Raw genomic sequence first — 17519 nt, 5'->3', positions numbered from 1 at the left:
AAGGGATTATGAAAGGAAACTTGCAAGGGACATCAAAATCAATAAGAAGAAATTTTATAGTTACATAAAGAGAAAGTGGGTGGTCAAGAGCAATGTAGGCCCACTAAAAGCTGAAAATGGAGATATTGTCATTGATAATGGGGAAATGGCAGACATGTTGAACAATTACTTTGCCTCAGTATTTACAGTTGAAAAGGAGGATAACTTGCTGGAAGTCCCAAAAAAATTAATAGCTGATAGGGGACAGGGACTTAATACAATTAACCTAAGTAAATCATCAGTAACAAGGAAATTAATGGAACTAAAGAGTGAGAAATTCCCAGAACCTGACTGTTTCCATCTGAGGATGTTAAAGGAAGTAGGGGAGCACATTGTAAATGCCCTAACTATAGTCTTTCAGAGTTCCCTAGATTCAGGAGTGGTCGCTCTGGATTGGAAAGTTGCACATGTCACTGCACTTTTTAAGAAGGGTGAAAGGGGGAACCAAGGAAATTACAGACCAGTTAGCCTGACATCTGTGGTTGGCAAGTTGCTGGAGTCTTATAATCAAGGATAGGATGACTGAACACCTAGAAAAATTTCAGTTAATCAGGGACAGCCAGCATGGATTCATGACTGGAAGGTCATGCCTGACAAATCTCATTGAATTTTCTGAAGAGGTGACTGGGGAGTGTCCATGGATGTTATTTATATGGACTTCCAGAAGGCATTTGATAAAGTCTCGCATAAGAGACTGTTAACGAAGGTAGAAGCCCATGGAGTTGAGGGCAAATTATTGACATGGTTAGGAAGTTGGTTGAGTGGTAGGCGACAGAGAGTGGGGATAATGGATAAGTACCCTGATTGGCAGAATGTGACTAGTGGTGTCCCACAGGGATTTGTGTTGGGGCCTCAATTATTCACTTATTCATTAACGACTTAGATGATGCCATAGTAAGTCATATATCCAAATTTGCTGATACAAAGTCAGGCGGCATTGTAGACAGTCTAGATAGCATAAAATTGCAAAGAGATATTGACAGACTAGGTGAATGGGCAAAACTGTGGCAGATGGATTTCAATGCGGGCAAGTGAGAGATTATCCATTTTGGACCAAAAAAGGATAGAGCAGGGTACTTTCTAAATGGGAAGAGGTTAAGTACAGTGGATGTCCAAAGAGACTTGTGGGTTCAGGTGCATAAATCTTTAAAATGCCACGAGCAAGTGCAGAAAATAATCAAAAAGGCTAATGGAATGGAGTATAAAGACAGAGGTTATGCTGCAGGTGTACAAAACCCTGGTTAGACCCCACTTGGAGTACTGTGAGCAGTTCTGGGCACCACACCTTAGGAAGGATATATTAGCCTTGGAGGGAATGCAACATAGGTTTACAGGAATGATACCTGGACTACAGAGGTTAAGTTACGAGGAGAGATTACACAAATTAGGCCTGTTTTCGCTAGAATTTAGAAGGTTAAGGGGTGATCTGATTTGAAGTCTTCAAGATATTAACAGGAAAAGACAGGCTAGATAAAGATAAACTATTTCCACTGGTTGGAGATTCTAAAACTAGGGGGTATAGCCCAAAAATTAGTCAGACCATTCAGGAGAGATGTTAGGAAGCACTTCTTCATGCAAAGGGTGGTAGAGGTTTGGAACACTCTCCCACAACCAGCAGTTGAAGCTAGAACAGTTGTTAATTTTAAATCTGAGAGTGTGTGATTTTTGTTAAGCAAAGATATTAAGGGATATGGGCCAAAGGCAGGGATATGGAGTTAGGCCGCGGATCAGCCATGATTTCATTGAATGGTGGGACAGGCTTGAGGGGCTGAATAGCCTACTCCTGTCCTATTTTCCTATGTTCCTATATTTTAAAAACTGCAATTTGAGGGACTTCTCAGTTCAGTGGATTATACAACGTCCCTTTGTAGAATCATGAAATCGTACAGCACAGAAAAAGGCCATTCAGCAGACCGATGCAGTAAAAGTCTCCTCAAAAGTCTGTTGTGAATTGAGCTTGGATAGTCATTAGCTAGCTTCTAGTGGCTGCATGCCCACAGCGCAAAAGCTTTCCTTATATGTTGGTAATATATCATGCACAGGAAGATGCCCTGTGTAGGAAATTGAAAATGTGCACTGATGCAGTAAATGGGGAAGGGTTGCTGTCTAAAGATTGGAAGAGGAGTGGAAACTTTACAGTTGAATCTTGCATTTTTTGGCTTGGGTGTGTTTGCTGATATAGCCAGCTAAAGCTATTTCTCAGGAATGGTATTCCTTTGGTGTGTGCCAGAAATTGGAACAGTTGCTTGACAAATTAAATTCTGGGGATGGAATATTGACATCTTAACAATTTTGTGTGACCAAAGTACTGTAGCCTACTCAATTCTACTCCAGTTTACTCTTGATCTTTAACTGGCTGAATGAAGGGCTTGAGCCTAATGTTAGCCCCTTTGCCTACCCCTTGCCACACAGCCAGTGACTTCTAAAACGTGATAAAGCACGTTGCTTGAGGTGTGAATTTTACCTTTTTGTCTTGTTTCTAGGGGCCCAGAAATCAATTCAACACTTGCAAATCTAATTCACGACAAACTGAATGCATACAAAGCTGATAATCCCAGCATGGGGGAGGTGAGTAATGTCATCACTGATTTATTCAACTGATTATCCACTCTGTCGTTTTAATTTTCACTTTCTGCCTTTTGCTGAAAGTATGTATAAAGTCAACAACACTGGGGGCAAGTGTAATTCCCGCTGACAGACAGCAGTGAGAATGTCGGGTTTAAAGGAATACATTAAAATTGGTCTTTAAAAGCATGGCTTTATACTTGGTAGTCCTTATGCTAAAATGTCAAACGTAATCACTTATAAAATCATTGGTTATAAATTAAATCCTCTTGGAATATTTTGGTATAATTTTCTTTTTGAAGTATTTTTTAAAACTGCTTTAAAATCTGTGCATGTTGAAGCATGTCTCTGTGGTTGGGAGGTGCCTCATTACTGCCATTGAGTAGCCAGGGTGGTGTTAAGGGACAAAGAGGCATTGAAGAGTCACCTCTCGAGGGTATTCTCAATAACCTCATGGAACAGCTTGCTGACAGGGCATTACACTGCCTGAAGTGTACAGACGCTGAACTAGTAGTATAAAGCCACTGACTCAGAATGTCACGGCAATTATATTTTCTGCTTTTAGCTCTGTTTCTAAACTCAATACTCTTGTCACCTACACGGATTTAGCAGCTGCTCTGAGTCAGAGTTTTTGCCCTCGTGTTACTAGAATACAAGGCCACAAGAAATAGGAGCAGGAGTGGACCATATGGCCCATCGAGCCTGCTCCGCCATTCAAAACAATCATGGCTGATCTTGGGATTCAACTCCACTTTCCTGCCTGCTCGCCATATCCCTTGATTCCCTGAGACTGCAGCTTTCAATGTTTTTATAAACATTTTTTAAATGAGCTCTGGTTGGAATTACTATTTAGCTTTGTAACGTTCTGTAGCGTTAAGTTCTACAGCCTTTGGCTGCATTAGTAGTGCTGCATTTTGCTGGCTCGGCTGGCTCTTTGTTTGTCGCCATGGACAGTGCCAGTGAGATTTGACCTGCAGGCACTGTGAAGGTTTCAGTCAAACAATTCCATGAAATTAAATATTTAGATAAAGAAGGGTGAAGCAGAATAAAAATTGAAATATCTCGTACCTCAAAGTGTATACCTCCTCCTCCTTACCTTCTGCTGCTCTCCCAACACAGGTCGCTACCATGTGGCCTAGTGGGTAAAGACTAAGGAGGAGGAAAATCAGTCAGGGCTCCCGCTAATGACTGCTTTCCAGAAATACCTGTTCGAAATTTATGGACATTAGGTGCCAACAGTACTGGATTCTGACATGATGCCCTCTGAAGTTGAATAGTCTGTCAGTACTCACTTGCCTTGGCTCCCAGATGAAGAATGCCCACTTAGCAGAGGTCTATCACCTGGGAAATGTAACCCCAACAGGAGTCCGTACCCTCAAGTAGGCGCGAGTAATTCTTTTTGTACTCTTCCCCTCTTCCTGAAAATTTAGTTGACTTCTGATTCTGGGTTTTCTTCCATTTCCAACTGTTGCTGCAAAATCTTAATGTGACAAATAATGGCCATTTTGATAATGAACCAGTTAGACTTGACCCCCATCTTTCTGAGAACACTTAAGTATTTTCTTTTACATAAACTGAAATGATAAGGAAAGGTGAACATTAAGAGCTGCTTTTCAGCTAGACAATAATCTTTTCTCAAAATAAAACCAGGGCATTGACCTGAAAGGTGCAAGCGATTATGATTACAGGTCTGTCTCAATTACCCAGGTTTCCCCAGAGAGAGTGCTTAAGCAATGACAGTGCATGTTAACATCTAAATGCTGCAAGCATGCTGCAGCCTACCTGTGAACAACACCACAGGAGATCAACTAGTAATTTAAAAAAAAATAGACTTCATCTTGTCGACTGTGTTAAAAGTTATGTATAAATGTGTGTGAAGATCAGAGCTCTCTGGAAAGATTGTATGAAGTGAACATGATGGGGTTGGGTCTCAATTTATCGGTCTGCATTACAGTGTTTCTTACTTCCTAACTCTCTTTTTAAACTGTTTTCTTTTCTCTTTCCTTCTGTCCCTTCCTTGTCCACCTCCAGTTTCCTGTTCTTTTCTTCCAGAATATGTACGAGCAATCATTACATTTCAGCCAAGGGTAAATAACCATGCGTTTATTTCTGGATGTTACTCTGTGTCTCTCTTCCAGCAGATACAGGGCCAGTTCTTAGTAATAGCTTTCTACATTCGGTGGTATTTTAAATGAAAGTGGCATTGACTTATACATTTTGCAAAGCCTCCTCTCTATTGTAAAACTGACAGGTGTGCACTGTACTCCTTCAGGACTTTCAAATTGTGCACTCTATGCATGAAATTGTGAAGTGTCGGCAGAATAGGAGAAAAGCATTTATTTAAATGTACTGTGCCATTTAAATATTTCTGGAGGCTTGAATGTAATTTATTTTTTCAACTTATTTGAAAGATTCAAAGTAAAAGTTAAGACGTAGAGAGAGGGATCAATAAATGGGAGGGGTGAGAACAGTGACAAGATGACCGTCCTAACAGGGGACATTGCACATTTTTATTATTGGAGTCAATATGGAATTGGGATATGAATCAGAATTTATATGCCGCCTTTTGAATCCTTACAATATCCCAAAGAGTTTCAAGGCCAATGAACTATTACTGAAGAATAGTCACAGCTGTTTCGCGGGCCATTTGGTCCCATAAGCCACAATGAAATAAATGACCAGTTAATCTGCATTGCTGATAGTTTAGGGATAAATGTCGGCCAGGACCCAGGAGAGCTTCTTGCTCTTTGTCAAGTAGTGACATTGGATATATTACATCCACCTACGTAGGCAAAAGAGACCTCTGTTTAACATCTCATCTGAAAGACAGTACCTCTAACAATGTAGTACTCCCCTCATCAATACACTGAACTGCCACCCTAGGCTATGTGCTCAAGTCTTAGATTGAAGCTTCTGACTGAGCCAAGTGCACGCTTGTGTGATGACAGTTAAATGAGATTTAAAGACACTAAATCATTCTGAAGCATGCAGGGTTCAGAGATCGAAAGCACCTGAAGCGAAGACTGGGCTCAACTAAAACTGCTCCCCAGGTCAGAACACACTATTGAGCAACTCGGACCAGAACCAGCCGCTGAGTGCCTTCACAACACTGGTTGGTTGTAATTTATTCCATACCCAAGCCTACCAAGAGAGTGCCTAATAAATTGCCATGTATGGGGCTGTTGCTTGAATGTTTATGTATTTAGTTCAATGTATTGGGTAAATGGAAGAGTTGGAGAAGGTGTGGCTAGTTAATTAACTGGGTTCATTACTTTATTACAGTCTGTACTCCTAGCTGATAGTGTTGTCATGCAGGCCCCCACCTGCCAAGAATGAGGCATATTAATTTTGTCATGAACATTGATTTTAAACTGTTGCTGGAGCAAGGAAATGACTTGTTAAATGGATCAGCCATGACTGGAAAAAATATTTTGCATACTAACGGACAGTGCTTGGAGGGACAAAGGGGCTATTCCCTGCTCCAATTTAACCCACAATGGACTTTGAGCACCAGGTTTTATGTGTAAGAAGAGAGATTCCAGGGCTGGCTAAGACAAGAGAATCCACAAACAGACGTGGTCAGACCAGCTAGTCACATGACTAACCTACTTGGCAACCTGGGTTTTTCTGAATTATACAAAGAGTCTTTCCTCCAGTTCAAACTGTTTGCTCCTGGAGTGAAAAGACCTCTCCTCTATGCTCCCATCTTTCTCTCAAGCCTCCAGACCCACTGAGGACACATGAACTTCGGGAGAAAAGTCTCCTACATCAAACCAGGTTTAAGAAGAATACTGGACCTCAACAAAAAGCAAGACCTACCTACAATATTACCATCCTTCGGATAGCCTATTCTTAATAATTATGTCTAAGTCGTAAATATCCCAGATATTATAAGGGTCTGGGAAACTCTTTTCAATATGTATCTCTCCACCCAAAGAGACAGAGGGGGGATTCTTGTAGTTGTATACAGAATGCTTCTCGTCTTTGGCCTCCTTGTCTCGAGAGACAATGGATAAGCGCCTAGAGGTGGTCAGTGGTTTGTGAAGCAGCGCCTGGAGTGGCTATAAAGGCCAATTCTAGAGTGACAGACTCTTACACAGGTGCTGCAGATAAAATTGGTTGTCAGGGCTGTTACACAGTTGGCTCTCCCCTTACGCTTCTGTCTTTTTTTCTTGCCAACTGCTAAGTCTCTTGGACTCACCACATAAAGCCCCGCCTTTATGGCTGTCCACCAGCTCTGGCGATCACTGGCAGCTGACTCCCACAACTTGTGATCAATGTCACAGGACTTCATGTCGCGTTTGCAGACGTCTTTAAAGCGGAGACATGGATGGCCGGTGGGTCTGATACCAGTGATGAGCTTGCTGTACAATGTGTCCTTGGGGATGCTGCCATCTTCCATGTGGCTCACATGGCCAAGCCATCTCAAGCACCGCTGGCTCAGTAGGGTGTATATGCTGGGGATGTTGGCCGCCTCGAAGACTTCTGTGTTGGAGATACGGTCCTGCCACCTGAGAATGCTACATGAGATTTATTGACTTTTATGTATTTATTAAAGAATTTAACATGCAATACACTTTTAAGTGGATAAGTATATCACAATATCATATATTACTAAGAGATGTAACACATAACCTTATTTCTAACATAGAATCCAAAAGTTTAACCTTGCTAATGTTACAGCAAAATATCTTTAGAATATCCATCAAAATTTAAAGTAAACTTTTACCTTAAATTCCCTGAGTAAACCATGGGGTGAGAAGTTTTGTTTGAGGAATTCAACACTTCTGATTTTTGCTTAAAATACTCTCATGTTTATACTGATTCTAAGGTGTCATATGACCTTCTGGCATATAGGTGTTACCTGTCTGTGTTTTTCTTACTACCAAATATGGATCTTGAAAGCATCATTAACTAACATCTCCACTTAATGTTTTACTGGAATTCCCCCTGCTTTTGAAGTTGAGCATTTATCTGGTCAAAATATTTATAATGGTGTTTACTTGACCTCTTCCTGTAAGTACTATTCCATGTTATTGGTTTATTATCTATAATTGTGTTTTTATGGTAAGTTGAACCCTCAATCTACCTACATTTACCAACACCATCAATTAATTAAATTTATTGCTACCTTTTACTGAAGACACACAGGATATTTCAATGTGTGTGTTTATCCTCCAGGTCCCTGGCAACAGAGATGCTGAAATGAATTTTCCAACTTGTTTCTGGTTCATATTTTATTGTTAACAGGGACCCTGAAAGACCTTGAAATGTTTTAATTCTAACTTCTTAAAGGGGAATGTCAGTGAGTCTTGAAAACTGACCATTTATTCAGTCTTTAATTCTAAAGGTATAATATATTAACTATATCTAAATTCTACCTAATTATGCCTATTATACCTACATCCCATTACCAAGGGCTTCAGCAGCCTTCTGGAGGTAAATGCTGAAAGCAAATTTAAACAGCTGTTATCTGAGTGCCACTTCATTCTGACTATGGCTGCATACAACCATACAGGCCAGCTGTTTGGCTTTGTATTGCTGGCCTATACTCTCCTCTCCAGCTCCCTGCTGCTCCCACCTATTCAGAAAGATACAGACAGAAACTTAGTCATCAGTGTGACTTTTAAGTCTGTATGTTGCTGTCAGTGTTCTGAATTAACCCTCATGCTGGCATCAGTTTTGCGGCGTATTGCCTTCTCTTATAGAGGAACTGTAGTTCCCCGCTGTGGCCAAGCTGCAATTTGTTGTGTAGACAATCTCCCATTAAAGCCCAAGTCCTGTCCACCTACATCAGACCCTTTTTATTTATTTCCATTGCCATTTTCTAAAGAATTGAAACATATATTTTGAGTGTCTAGTCAGTAATGGTTGACAAAATATAGCTCACTTGGCCTGGTGAGTTGTTTCTGTTTTGTTCTCTTGCTCTGATTCTTAGCACTGTCCATCAAACTGCTCAAAATGCTGTTCAGGTTTGGTATCATTACAGAATAATAAGTGCCTGAAACTCTTGAGTGCTTTTGAAACCAGGTACCTCTGTTAATGTGAATGAAGGTACCATGCAAGTATAGTGAGAAGCTGTAAGGGGGTAAACCATGATGTCAGCCAGTGGATAGGAGGCGGGACCTGAGGCAGCATGCACGGCTAACTATGTACAGTAATATGCAGCAAACTGTCTGTCTGTTCAGTCTGTTTAAACAGCAAGGTGAGATTATTGGGGTTGGGGGAGGTGGTGGTATTACCCAATCATCTCCAGCCTGGCCAGGAATAGTGTTGTCACTATATGCAGCTGAGCAGGGGAGATCCCCTTGGTGTCCTGGCTGAAATTTATCCCTCAGCCAACATTTCCAAAACCAACCAGGTTATCTAGTAACTCATAGCTGTTTGTGGGAGCTTGCTATGTGCAAATAGGCTAAAATGTTTTCAGTAGTAGAACAATGACCACACTTCAAAAATACATTAATGACTACAAAGCGCTTTGGAGCATCCTAAGGTTGTGAAGGCACTTTATCAGTGCAAATGTTACTTTCTTAAATGCCTGGTGGCATTTACTGTTTGAGGCTCCCAAACGAATAATGATGTCATGATTGTGGTACAGGAGAATGTTTGTAGACTATTCCCAGTGAGGAAATCAACATCTTCAGGAGAGTAGAGTAAAATGGTGGGGGAGGGGTGAGTATTCCCATATTAGTTTAATTACAAGTGCATATTGTTAATGTAGTTGTACTTTGTTTAAAAGAAACATTTATCGAGGAAGCCCCCAGCTTTACAAAGCTCTTTATTAAAACTTGTACAGTTGTATGTGTAAAACGATAAAGTGCACTTAGCACCATCTGGTGTTCTAACAAATCCCTCAAATAGCAGCTGGAATGGAGGGAATTTTTTTGTATGCATTTAAATAATTTTGGTTCATATTCTATTGTTAACAGGGACCTTGAAAGTTCTTGAAATTTTTTAATTCTAACTTCTTAAAGGGGAATGTCAGTGAGTCTTGAAAACTGACCATTTAATCAGTCTTTAATTCTAAAGGTATAATATATTAACTATATCTAAATTCTACCTAATTAAGTCTATATTCCATTACCAAGGGCTTCAGCAGCCTTCTGGAGGCAAATGCTGAAAGCAAATTTAAACGGCAGTTATGAGTGCCACTTCATTCTGACTATGGCTGCATTCAACCATACAGGCCAGCTGTTTGGCTTTTTATTACTGGCCTATACTCTCCTCTCCAGCTCCCTGCTGCTCCCACCCATTCTGATGTAGCTGGACAGGACTTGGGCTTTAATGTGAGATTGTCTACACAACAAATTGCAGCTTGGCCATAGCAGGGAACTACAGTTCCTCTATAAGAGAAGGCAATACCCACAAAACTGATTCCAGTTTTTGGTTTTACTGAAAATTTCTAAATCTGACTAGTACCGAGAATTTCACATCGATCTTGGTTCAGAGCGTAGGATTCCACCCGAGGGAGGCGGATTTGAGTTGCAATATTAAGCAGAAGTCAGTTCAGACTAGGGGAGATGGCTGACTTAAATCTTCAATTTGCGTATGTGACGCCTAGGCTGGAAATATAATGTTCCTAACTGGAATAGGCCATGGGGCAGGCTGCACACATGTTAAGCTCAAATCACCCTGACCTGATCTTGCCAAAAAAAAAAAAAATACTTGTATACCTATGCAGAACTCTCATTAATATATAAGGGTGCAGCATTATAGGAGATTGCTTCTGTTTCTGTTTACACATTTTTAAAGTATTTTCTAAACCAGCTATCATCCTGTTTAAGTTGCTTCCACAGCCCAGTCTCTGCTAAATTTAACATCCAATTTATGCACACTGTAAATTCTGATATTGTCTCCTTTTTCAGATTCTGGTATTTCCAAAAAAATATTCCTTCAATTTGGTGTTTGAAATCTAGTAAAAACATTTATGGTAGAAATGTTCATGAAACATTTTCAAACACTGCTTTACATTTATTGCCACTCTACCATAGGATAAAAGTCACGCTTTGGTGCTTTCGGGAACTGTGACTAATATCATTGTATTTGGTCCTTTCTATTTTCCTATGCTTCTGTTTTAAAAGAAAATACTTTTGGATTTCAGTAAAGCAGGCTACTGCCTGCTGAGGTCACAAAGCACAATTCATAACCTATAGGAGCACTGACCAAAGCAATGTTCTGTTTAGCTTAAACGGGAGTAAAGGTGAGTAAATAAATATGCCAAGTATTAGCTAGTGATCGAAGTTTTCCATCTACGATTACAAAGATGACTTACTGTGCAATAGCACCCTCCACCTGCAAGTTTTGAGCATTACAAAACACAGTCGCTTCTCCAACCTATAAGGGCAGTATTCTAGCACAAATGTCCCTCTGCTGTAGTAATATTGACTCTGCAAAAAAATATAATCTGGACTGAGTTTTTTAAAAACTGATACACATCTTGATCAATGCTTGAATGTCTATTTATATTCTATACAGCTCTCTTTGTAAAGTGACTTCATTTTCCTTTGTTTTTCCGTTTCATATAATGGCGTTCCCTAGTTCAAAGCAATTCTTGTGTATTCAGTTCTATTTGAAGTAGAGCCTTGGTTTATAGGAATTATGAGTCCCAGTTGCCCTCATAAATAATGCTGCCAACAGGGTTTTAATCTGGTATAACAACGAAACTGAGCTCGCTCAAACTTTCAAAACTCCCAGCACTTCAATTATAAAAGCCAAAACTTCCTGCATCCAAATTTGGTCAGCGTCTGGAGCTCTCTAGCACAAGGATGGAGTACTAGTGGTTTATGGTGGGGGGAAATATTTGAAATCCTAAATTAAGTTGCAGATTTGCATGCCATTCTTCCTTTACCACACTGACACCAATAACTCTGAGCCTAATGCCACGTCTCTAAGCCATAAGGACAGTAAGTAGGATTTATGTAATATATTGTGGCCTCATTTCATTGTATAGAATGGAATCCTGTTTTGGATAGATGAATCAAGATGGGCCGAATGGCCTTAATCTTGTATCTGTTATATCTTTTTACTCAAACCTCTGATTTTCTGCCTAGGGTCCTGAAAAGTCACGTTCTCAATTGCTGATAGTCGAGCGGGGCTATGACCCTGTGTCACCAATCCTGCATGAGCTGACCCTCCAGGCAATGGCCTATGATTTGCTACCAATTGATCAAGATATTTACTCGTAAGTTTTTTTTTTAAAAACCACTCCAAGAAAAAGTTGTATTGATGTTTCGTCAAATACTTTCCATTAGTCTGTGGTACGTTATGTTAAGAGTTGGTGGTATAAAGGGGTTTTGTTAAAATTGAGGGTAATGGTATGTACAGTAACAGCCAATTTGAACAGAACGTTTAAAACTTATAAAACTAGGCAACTAAAAGTGAAATCTTTCCACAGTATTCAGGAATTCCACTCAAGATCTTGGAGACAATTTGTTCCCAATTCATTGTGTTTCAGAGGGCATTGCTTTTGTCAGTGGTGTTGATTAGTTTTTCAGGGCTCCATAGTAAACTAAAATTATAAGTTTCTTTTGGTTTTAGTTACTGATTTTGGTATTTCATTGTAAAATTTTCTAGGGTGCTTTGATATCCATGAGAGTAATGTAAATGTCAATGGAGAGATTTTGTTATGTGTGAGGAGGGAAAACGGGAGAACGAAATGCATATTCAAGGAGACCCTTTTGGAGACCTTGTTGCTTTGCTTTTCAGGTATGAAACTGCAGGAGTTGCAGAGTCACGGGTAAAAGATACTCTTCTTGATGAGGATGATGAGCTCTGGCTGCAGCTGCGTCACATGCACATTGCTGACGTCTCCAAGTATGTGTGTATTAATTAGCAATTTAACATTTATTTCTTGGTGTTAGACATGGCTCAGTGATGTCTCCCTCGCCTCTGAGTTAGAAAGTTGTCAGTTCGAGGTCCACTCAAGATACTCCCAGCACAAAATCCAGGCTGGCAGTCCAGTGCAATACTGAGGGAGCTTTGCACTGCTGTAGGCGCTGTTTTTCTTAAACTGAGGCCCTGTCTGTCCTCTTGGATGGACTTTAAAGATCCCATGCCATTATTTTGAAGAAGAGGAGGGGAGTTCTCCCCATTGTTGTGGCCATATCACTAAAACAGATTATCTGGTCATTATTGTGTTGCTGTTTGTGGAACTTTGCTGTGCACAAATTGGCTGCCGTGTTCCATGTATTGCAACCGTGACTATACTTCAAAAGTACTTTGTTTGCTGTAAATCGCTTTGAGACATTGAGGTCATGAAAGATGCTACTTAAATACCAGTTTGAAACAAAGTATGAGCAGATTTGGAAGCAGTATCATTGTTTCCAGCCTAGTCCTGTCAATATTTGACTTTGACTTCTACCAATCATATTTTCAATACACAGCAACCATCTCTTTTAGGCTCTAAAGAATGTAACCCTGAGCAACAAGTAGTAATTATACCCACATAATTAGCACACAGTGTTACGAACAGGTGAGAAAAGTGTCTAAAGGTTCCCTCTCAGCCTTTTTCTGGTTTGGCCCGTAACCGGGTTTAATTTTTAAAACACTGTTTTTAGCTACCCCTCAGTGAATCCTTGATCACTGCCCTCCAATTGTAATGGCAAAGAAATCAACCTGACAGGTTTTCTTAGATTTAAACAAGAAAGGTGCAAGTTTATTAACCTTAAAACTACTAAAAAATACATGACGCGACCACGCTAAACACTCATGCAGATAGAGACAGAAAAGGAGAAAGAATCAAGGAGAAAGGGTTGAAGCAGTAGCTGGAGTTCATTTACTGTCTTTTGAGTTCGATGTAAAGTCTTTGGTTGCAGTTAAATCTTGCCAAGTGCATACTTTCAAATTTGTTTCAATGGTTTTCTGTCTTGAGGCTTAATCTCTTCCTTCGGTCCCTTTGCGTGAGAGGGTGAGAGAGAGACTAGGAGATGGCATCATCTTGAAATCCAGTTGCGGTCTCTTTTCGTGTCCGAGAGAGAGACAGAGAGAGATGCGCTGTCTTCAAGTTCAGTTGCAGTCTGTCTTCAAACTGTTCTGTGAACACAATTGAAACCAAATCTGGGCCAACAGGCCAGTCATGTGATTAGCTGCTTTTTTGGAACAACCTGCCCTGCGAGGTTTTGTGGATTCTTTCAATCTTAGCAGACATCCTCAGTGGGGGGCTAGAATGCTGACTTTCAGACCTTCAATGTCTTTTGATCAAAATCTATTTGGTTAATTGAATCAGGGAGCAGTTCCATTGTCCTCTCCAGGCAACTGTCTTTTAGAATGCAAATGTTTCCAGCCCATGTCCTTTTAGAATGCAGGTGCAGCCATGTTTATAGTCCAGTAAGAGTTTAAAATTAATATGCCTCATTCTTGGCAAGTGTGGTTTTCCTCTCAACATCTACAGTGTAAGAAGTCAGTATAATAGAGGTTTTTTTTTAAAAAAGAACAAAGACTTGAGTTTATACCTTTCACAACCACCAAACATCTCAAAGCATTTTACAGCCAATGAAGGCCTTTTGAAATACAGTCACTGTTGTACTGTAGTAATTCTACATGTGTAGGCTCATACCGCTAACAGTAAAACTGGAGCCTAATTCTAACAGACCCTCCTATGCCCCCGTTTTGAGTTGCTTTCCCTGTAGAGGTTGCAATATTCCAATGGCAAAAGAATTAGCATACAATTAATTAATTTTACACATGAATACACTGAAAGCCAGGTCTCCTTCATGTGCCCCCTGGTGTTCACTGAAACACTCACATCATTATCTGACATGGAGGAATTCAGGGATGGGGGAGGAATAGTTTATTAAGTTGGGAAGTACAAAAGGTTGTCATTGAATCCTTAATTCAGATTCTCAAGTCTGCTTCAAATACCATTCCAGTTTGTATAACTTAACATTTTTTTAATCTGAGTAGATCGGTCATGCAAAAATTCACATTGTTCCATGGAACGTTCAGTCTACAATTGCAGTGTAACCACAGTTTATCCCTTATTTTGATCAGTAGAGTTTTTCCAGGATAAAGCCTTGTGCAGGACATTTTGTTGTACAACTACTTTTGTTTGTATATCATCACCTTTGGTGAATATAACTACAAAATGTTTCTTTTCCAATTTGTATTGCACTTGTTGTATTCCCCATATCTAGGGCTGGATTGTACCTTGGGTGGATGCGAATTCGCCACCGACGTGAAAGTTGGTGGCGAACCTGCTTCCACCTAGCCTGGGGATCTGTCCCGTATTATACGAGTCCCCGGGCTTTAATTGCCCCGAGGCGGGACTTCCACCCACTTGAGGGAGGAGGTCCCGCCTCGGTGAGTTGCCGGCCAATCATCGGGCTGCCAGCTCTTAGCCCCAGCAGCGCCACCTGGAGCGGTGGCCACTGCTGGGACTGCAGCCCAGCCAACTCCAGGAACCCTGGAGGGAAGGTAAGTAGGGATTGCCTCACCAGGGGGATCGGTCCTTCCTTGGTGAGGCTGGAGTGGTCGTTTGGGGGGAGGAGGGGGGGATGTGTGTTGGGTCCCATGGGTGGGTTGGGAGGCAGGGGCAGCCCTCAATCGGGCACCCTGTGCCTGATTGCCATGACCGCCCCCCCCTCCCCGGCCCGGGGCGCGGAAAGGCCGGCAGCTATCGCTGGGCGGCCTTTCACGTCCCCAGCACGCCTGCTTGCCACAAGTAAAATACCCGTGGACACAGGCGAGGGCCCTTAAGTGGCCACTTAAGGCCCTTGATTGGACTTGGGCGGGCGACCCATTACCTACCACCGCCCGACGCCTTAAACTCCGCCAGAGGTGGAAGCGGGGTGGGTAGGCCTCCCGGAGCCTCCCGTTCAATTTTACGCGGCCCCCACACCACCATCCGACCCTCTGGGACGGCGTAAAATTCAGCCCCTAATATTTGAAAGGTTAAAATTTGAGGACTCCTGATTATTCTGAGGTGGTGCCAATTGTGCATAAATTAACCTCAACGACAACAACTTATACTTGTAAAGCACCTCTAATGTAGAGAAACCTAGCATGACATTTCCACCACTTTTTGTTTTTATTCCAGAGCTATTTTTTCTTTTTCAAATCCATAATGGGAGAATTAGGTGATAGCTAGGCTGCAAGAAGGCTTTGAAAGGCAGGGATTGAAGTAGAGAGCCACACGGATTTCGAGAAGAACACTCAGAGAATAGGCTCTGCCACTGGTGCTGAGGGAAAGAGCAAGATGGAAGGTTCAGAAGGTTCAGTTAGAGGACTAAAAGACTTTGTATACAATTTGGTACAGCTTCTCATTACAGACTGCGTAAACTGCATCCACTCTGCACTCCTGAAACTGCGGAAATTTATACTGTTCTGAGTGTCGCTACTCTGATACGCTGATTAAATTAAAAATGTTTCAGCTCAATGCATCATATAAATGGACATGTGCAAACCCCTCTCCTGAGAGTTTGATTTGTAGCCAGGTTCTGCAAGCCTGGGCCATTAGCATTTATCCATAGTCTGTTGGCCTGTTAAGTAGATTGCCTATTTCTGAGCAAGAGCCTGCACACTTATATCTGCCTTGTATTTTTTTTTTCCTCATAACGTACAGGAAAGTAACAGAGTTATTGAAGACATTCTGTGAAAGCAAAAGGATGACAACTGATAAGGTGAGAAGCCATTTTCTTGAATGTTCATGCAAGTTCCCATACCTCTACAAACATTTTCATAAATATAATGCAATTTTAAAATCCCCCCCCTTTTTTATTGAGAGGACTGGTCGGGCGGGTCAGGGCATTTAGGTTTTAAGGTACAACATACAAAGTAGGGAACAGCAGCCAGCGAAGGAAAGGAGCAACCTGTTAAGTGAAAACAGTTGAATCTGTACGTGAAAGTAGAGGGAATAGAAAGATATGCTGAAAGGCTGAGATGAGGTGGATAGAAGGGAGGAGAATCGTGTGGGGTGTGAACAGCAACACTGACGAGTTGGGCTGATAGAATATAAGCTACAGTTCCTTTTTAGACTGGATTTCTTTTTGTGTATCTCAAACCCTTAATGTTTCTTATGTAAGCCGTGCAGAAGAGTATCTCATTTTAAACTTGATTCTTTACTGTCTCAATATGACTCTACATTTTTGTAAAGACAGATTATTCACACTGCAGTATTGAACCTGCTGACATGCAGTCAATACGTTACTGAATGTAGTGATGCCATGAAACAGTCAGCCACATCAAAATGCCTTTGGGTTTCTTGTTTTCACCATTCAAAAAAAACATAACGTGGTTTGATGTTTGTTTGTTACCAGCATATTGGAGGCAGCAGTGCTGGCCAACAGGTGCTGAAACTTCAGTGTTCTGACAGCACGTCCCAGGAAATTTGTCCTGTGACATTCTACCCACCGCCAAAGTGACACTGCTGCCAGACCTGTGTGCATTTCTCTGCTTGATCAACACAACGTCACTAGATGGAAAGTTATAGTATTTGCAGATTTAGTATTAAGTTATAAAATTCCTCCTCGTTACAGAAGATCATAAGCTAATTATTGAAGTGGAAGGCCATTCAGCCCATTTTTCATTTACTCAGATCCTACATTTACTCTGCCTCCCCCACCCCCATTGCAGCATCTGTTAGTTTCTTAAGTTATTCAGGGTTTTTTTTTTTGCTTCCACTACTTTAGTGTGGCACAGTGGCGCAGTGGTTAGCACTGCAGCCTCACCGCTCCAGCAACCCGGGTTCAATTCTGGGTACTGCCTGTGTGGAGTTTGCAAGTTCTCCCTGTGTCTGCATGGGTTTCCTCCGGGTGCTCCAGTTTCCTCCCACAAGCCAAAAGACTTGCAGGTTGGTAGGTAAATTGGCCATTGTAAATTGCCCCTAGTATAGGTGGGTGGTGGGGAAATATAGGGATAGGTGGGGATGTGGTAGGAATATGGGATTAGTGTAGGATTAGTATAAATGGGTGGTTGATGGT

The 17519-nt window shown here is 41.3% G+C and overlaps 1 protein-coding gene across 1 annotated transcript in view; it reads left to right on the top strand.

Moving 5' to 3' along the window:
* stxbp2 (syntaxin binding protein 2) overlaps positions 1-17519 on the top strand; it is a 59462-nt gene that overhangs the window by 29342 nt on the left and 12601 nt on the right. Inside the window, exons 8-11 of the mRNA XM_068021116.1 lie at positions 2523-2607; positions 11655-11785; positions 12310-12417; positions 16163-16220. Of these exons, the coding sequence (XP_067877217.1) occupies positions 2523-2607; positions 11655-11785; positions 12310-12417; positions 16163-16220 (382 nt within the window). The remainder of the gene's footprint in view (positions 1-2522; positions 2608-11654; positions 11786-12309; positions 12418-16162; positions 16221-17519) is intronic.

Source organism: Heterodontus francisci, chromosome 43, assembly GCF_036365525.1.
Source record: "Heterodontus francisci isolate sHetFra1 chromosome 43, sHetFra1.hap1, whole genome shotgun sequence".
Classification (NCBI taxonomy): Eukaryota; Metazoa; Chordata; class Chondrichthyes; order Heterodontiformes; family Heterodontidae; genus Heterodontus; species Heterodontus francisci.
This window is presented reverse-complemented; position numbering and strand designations above follow the sequence as displayed.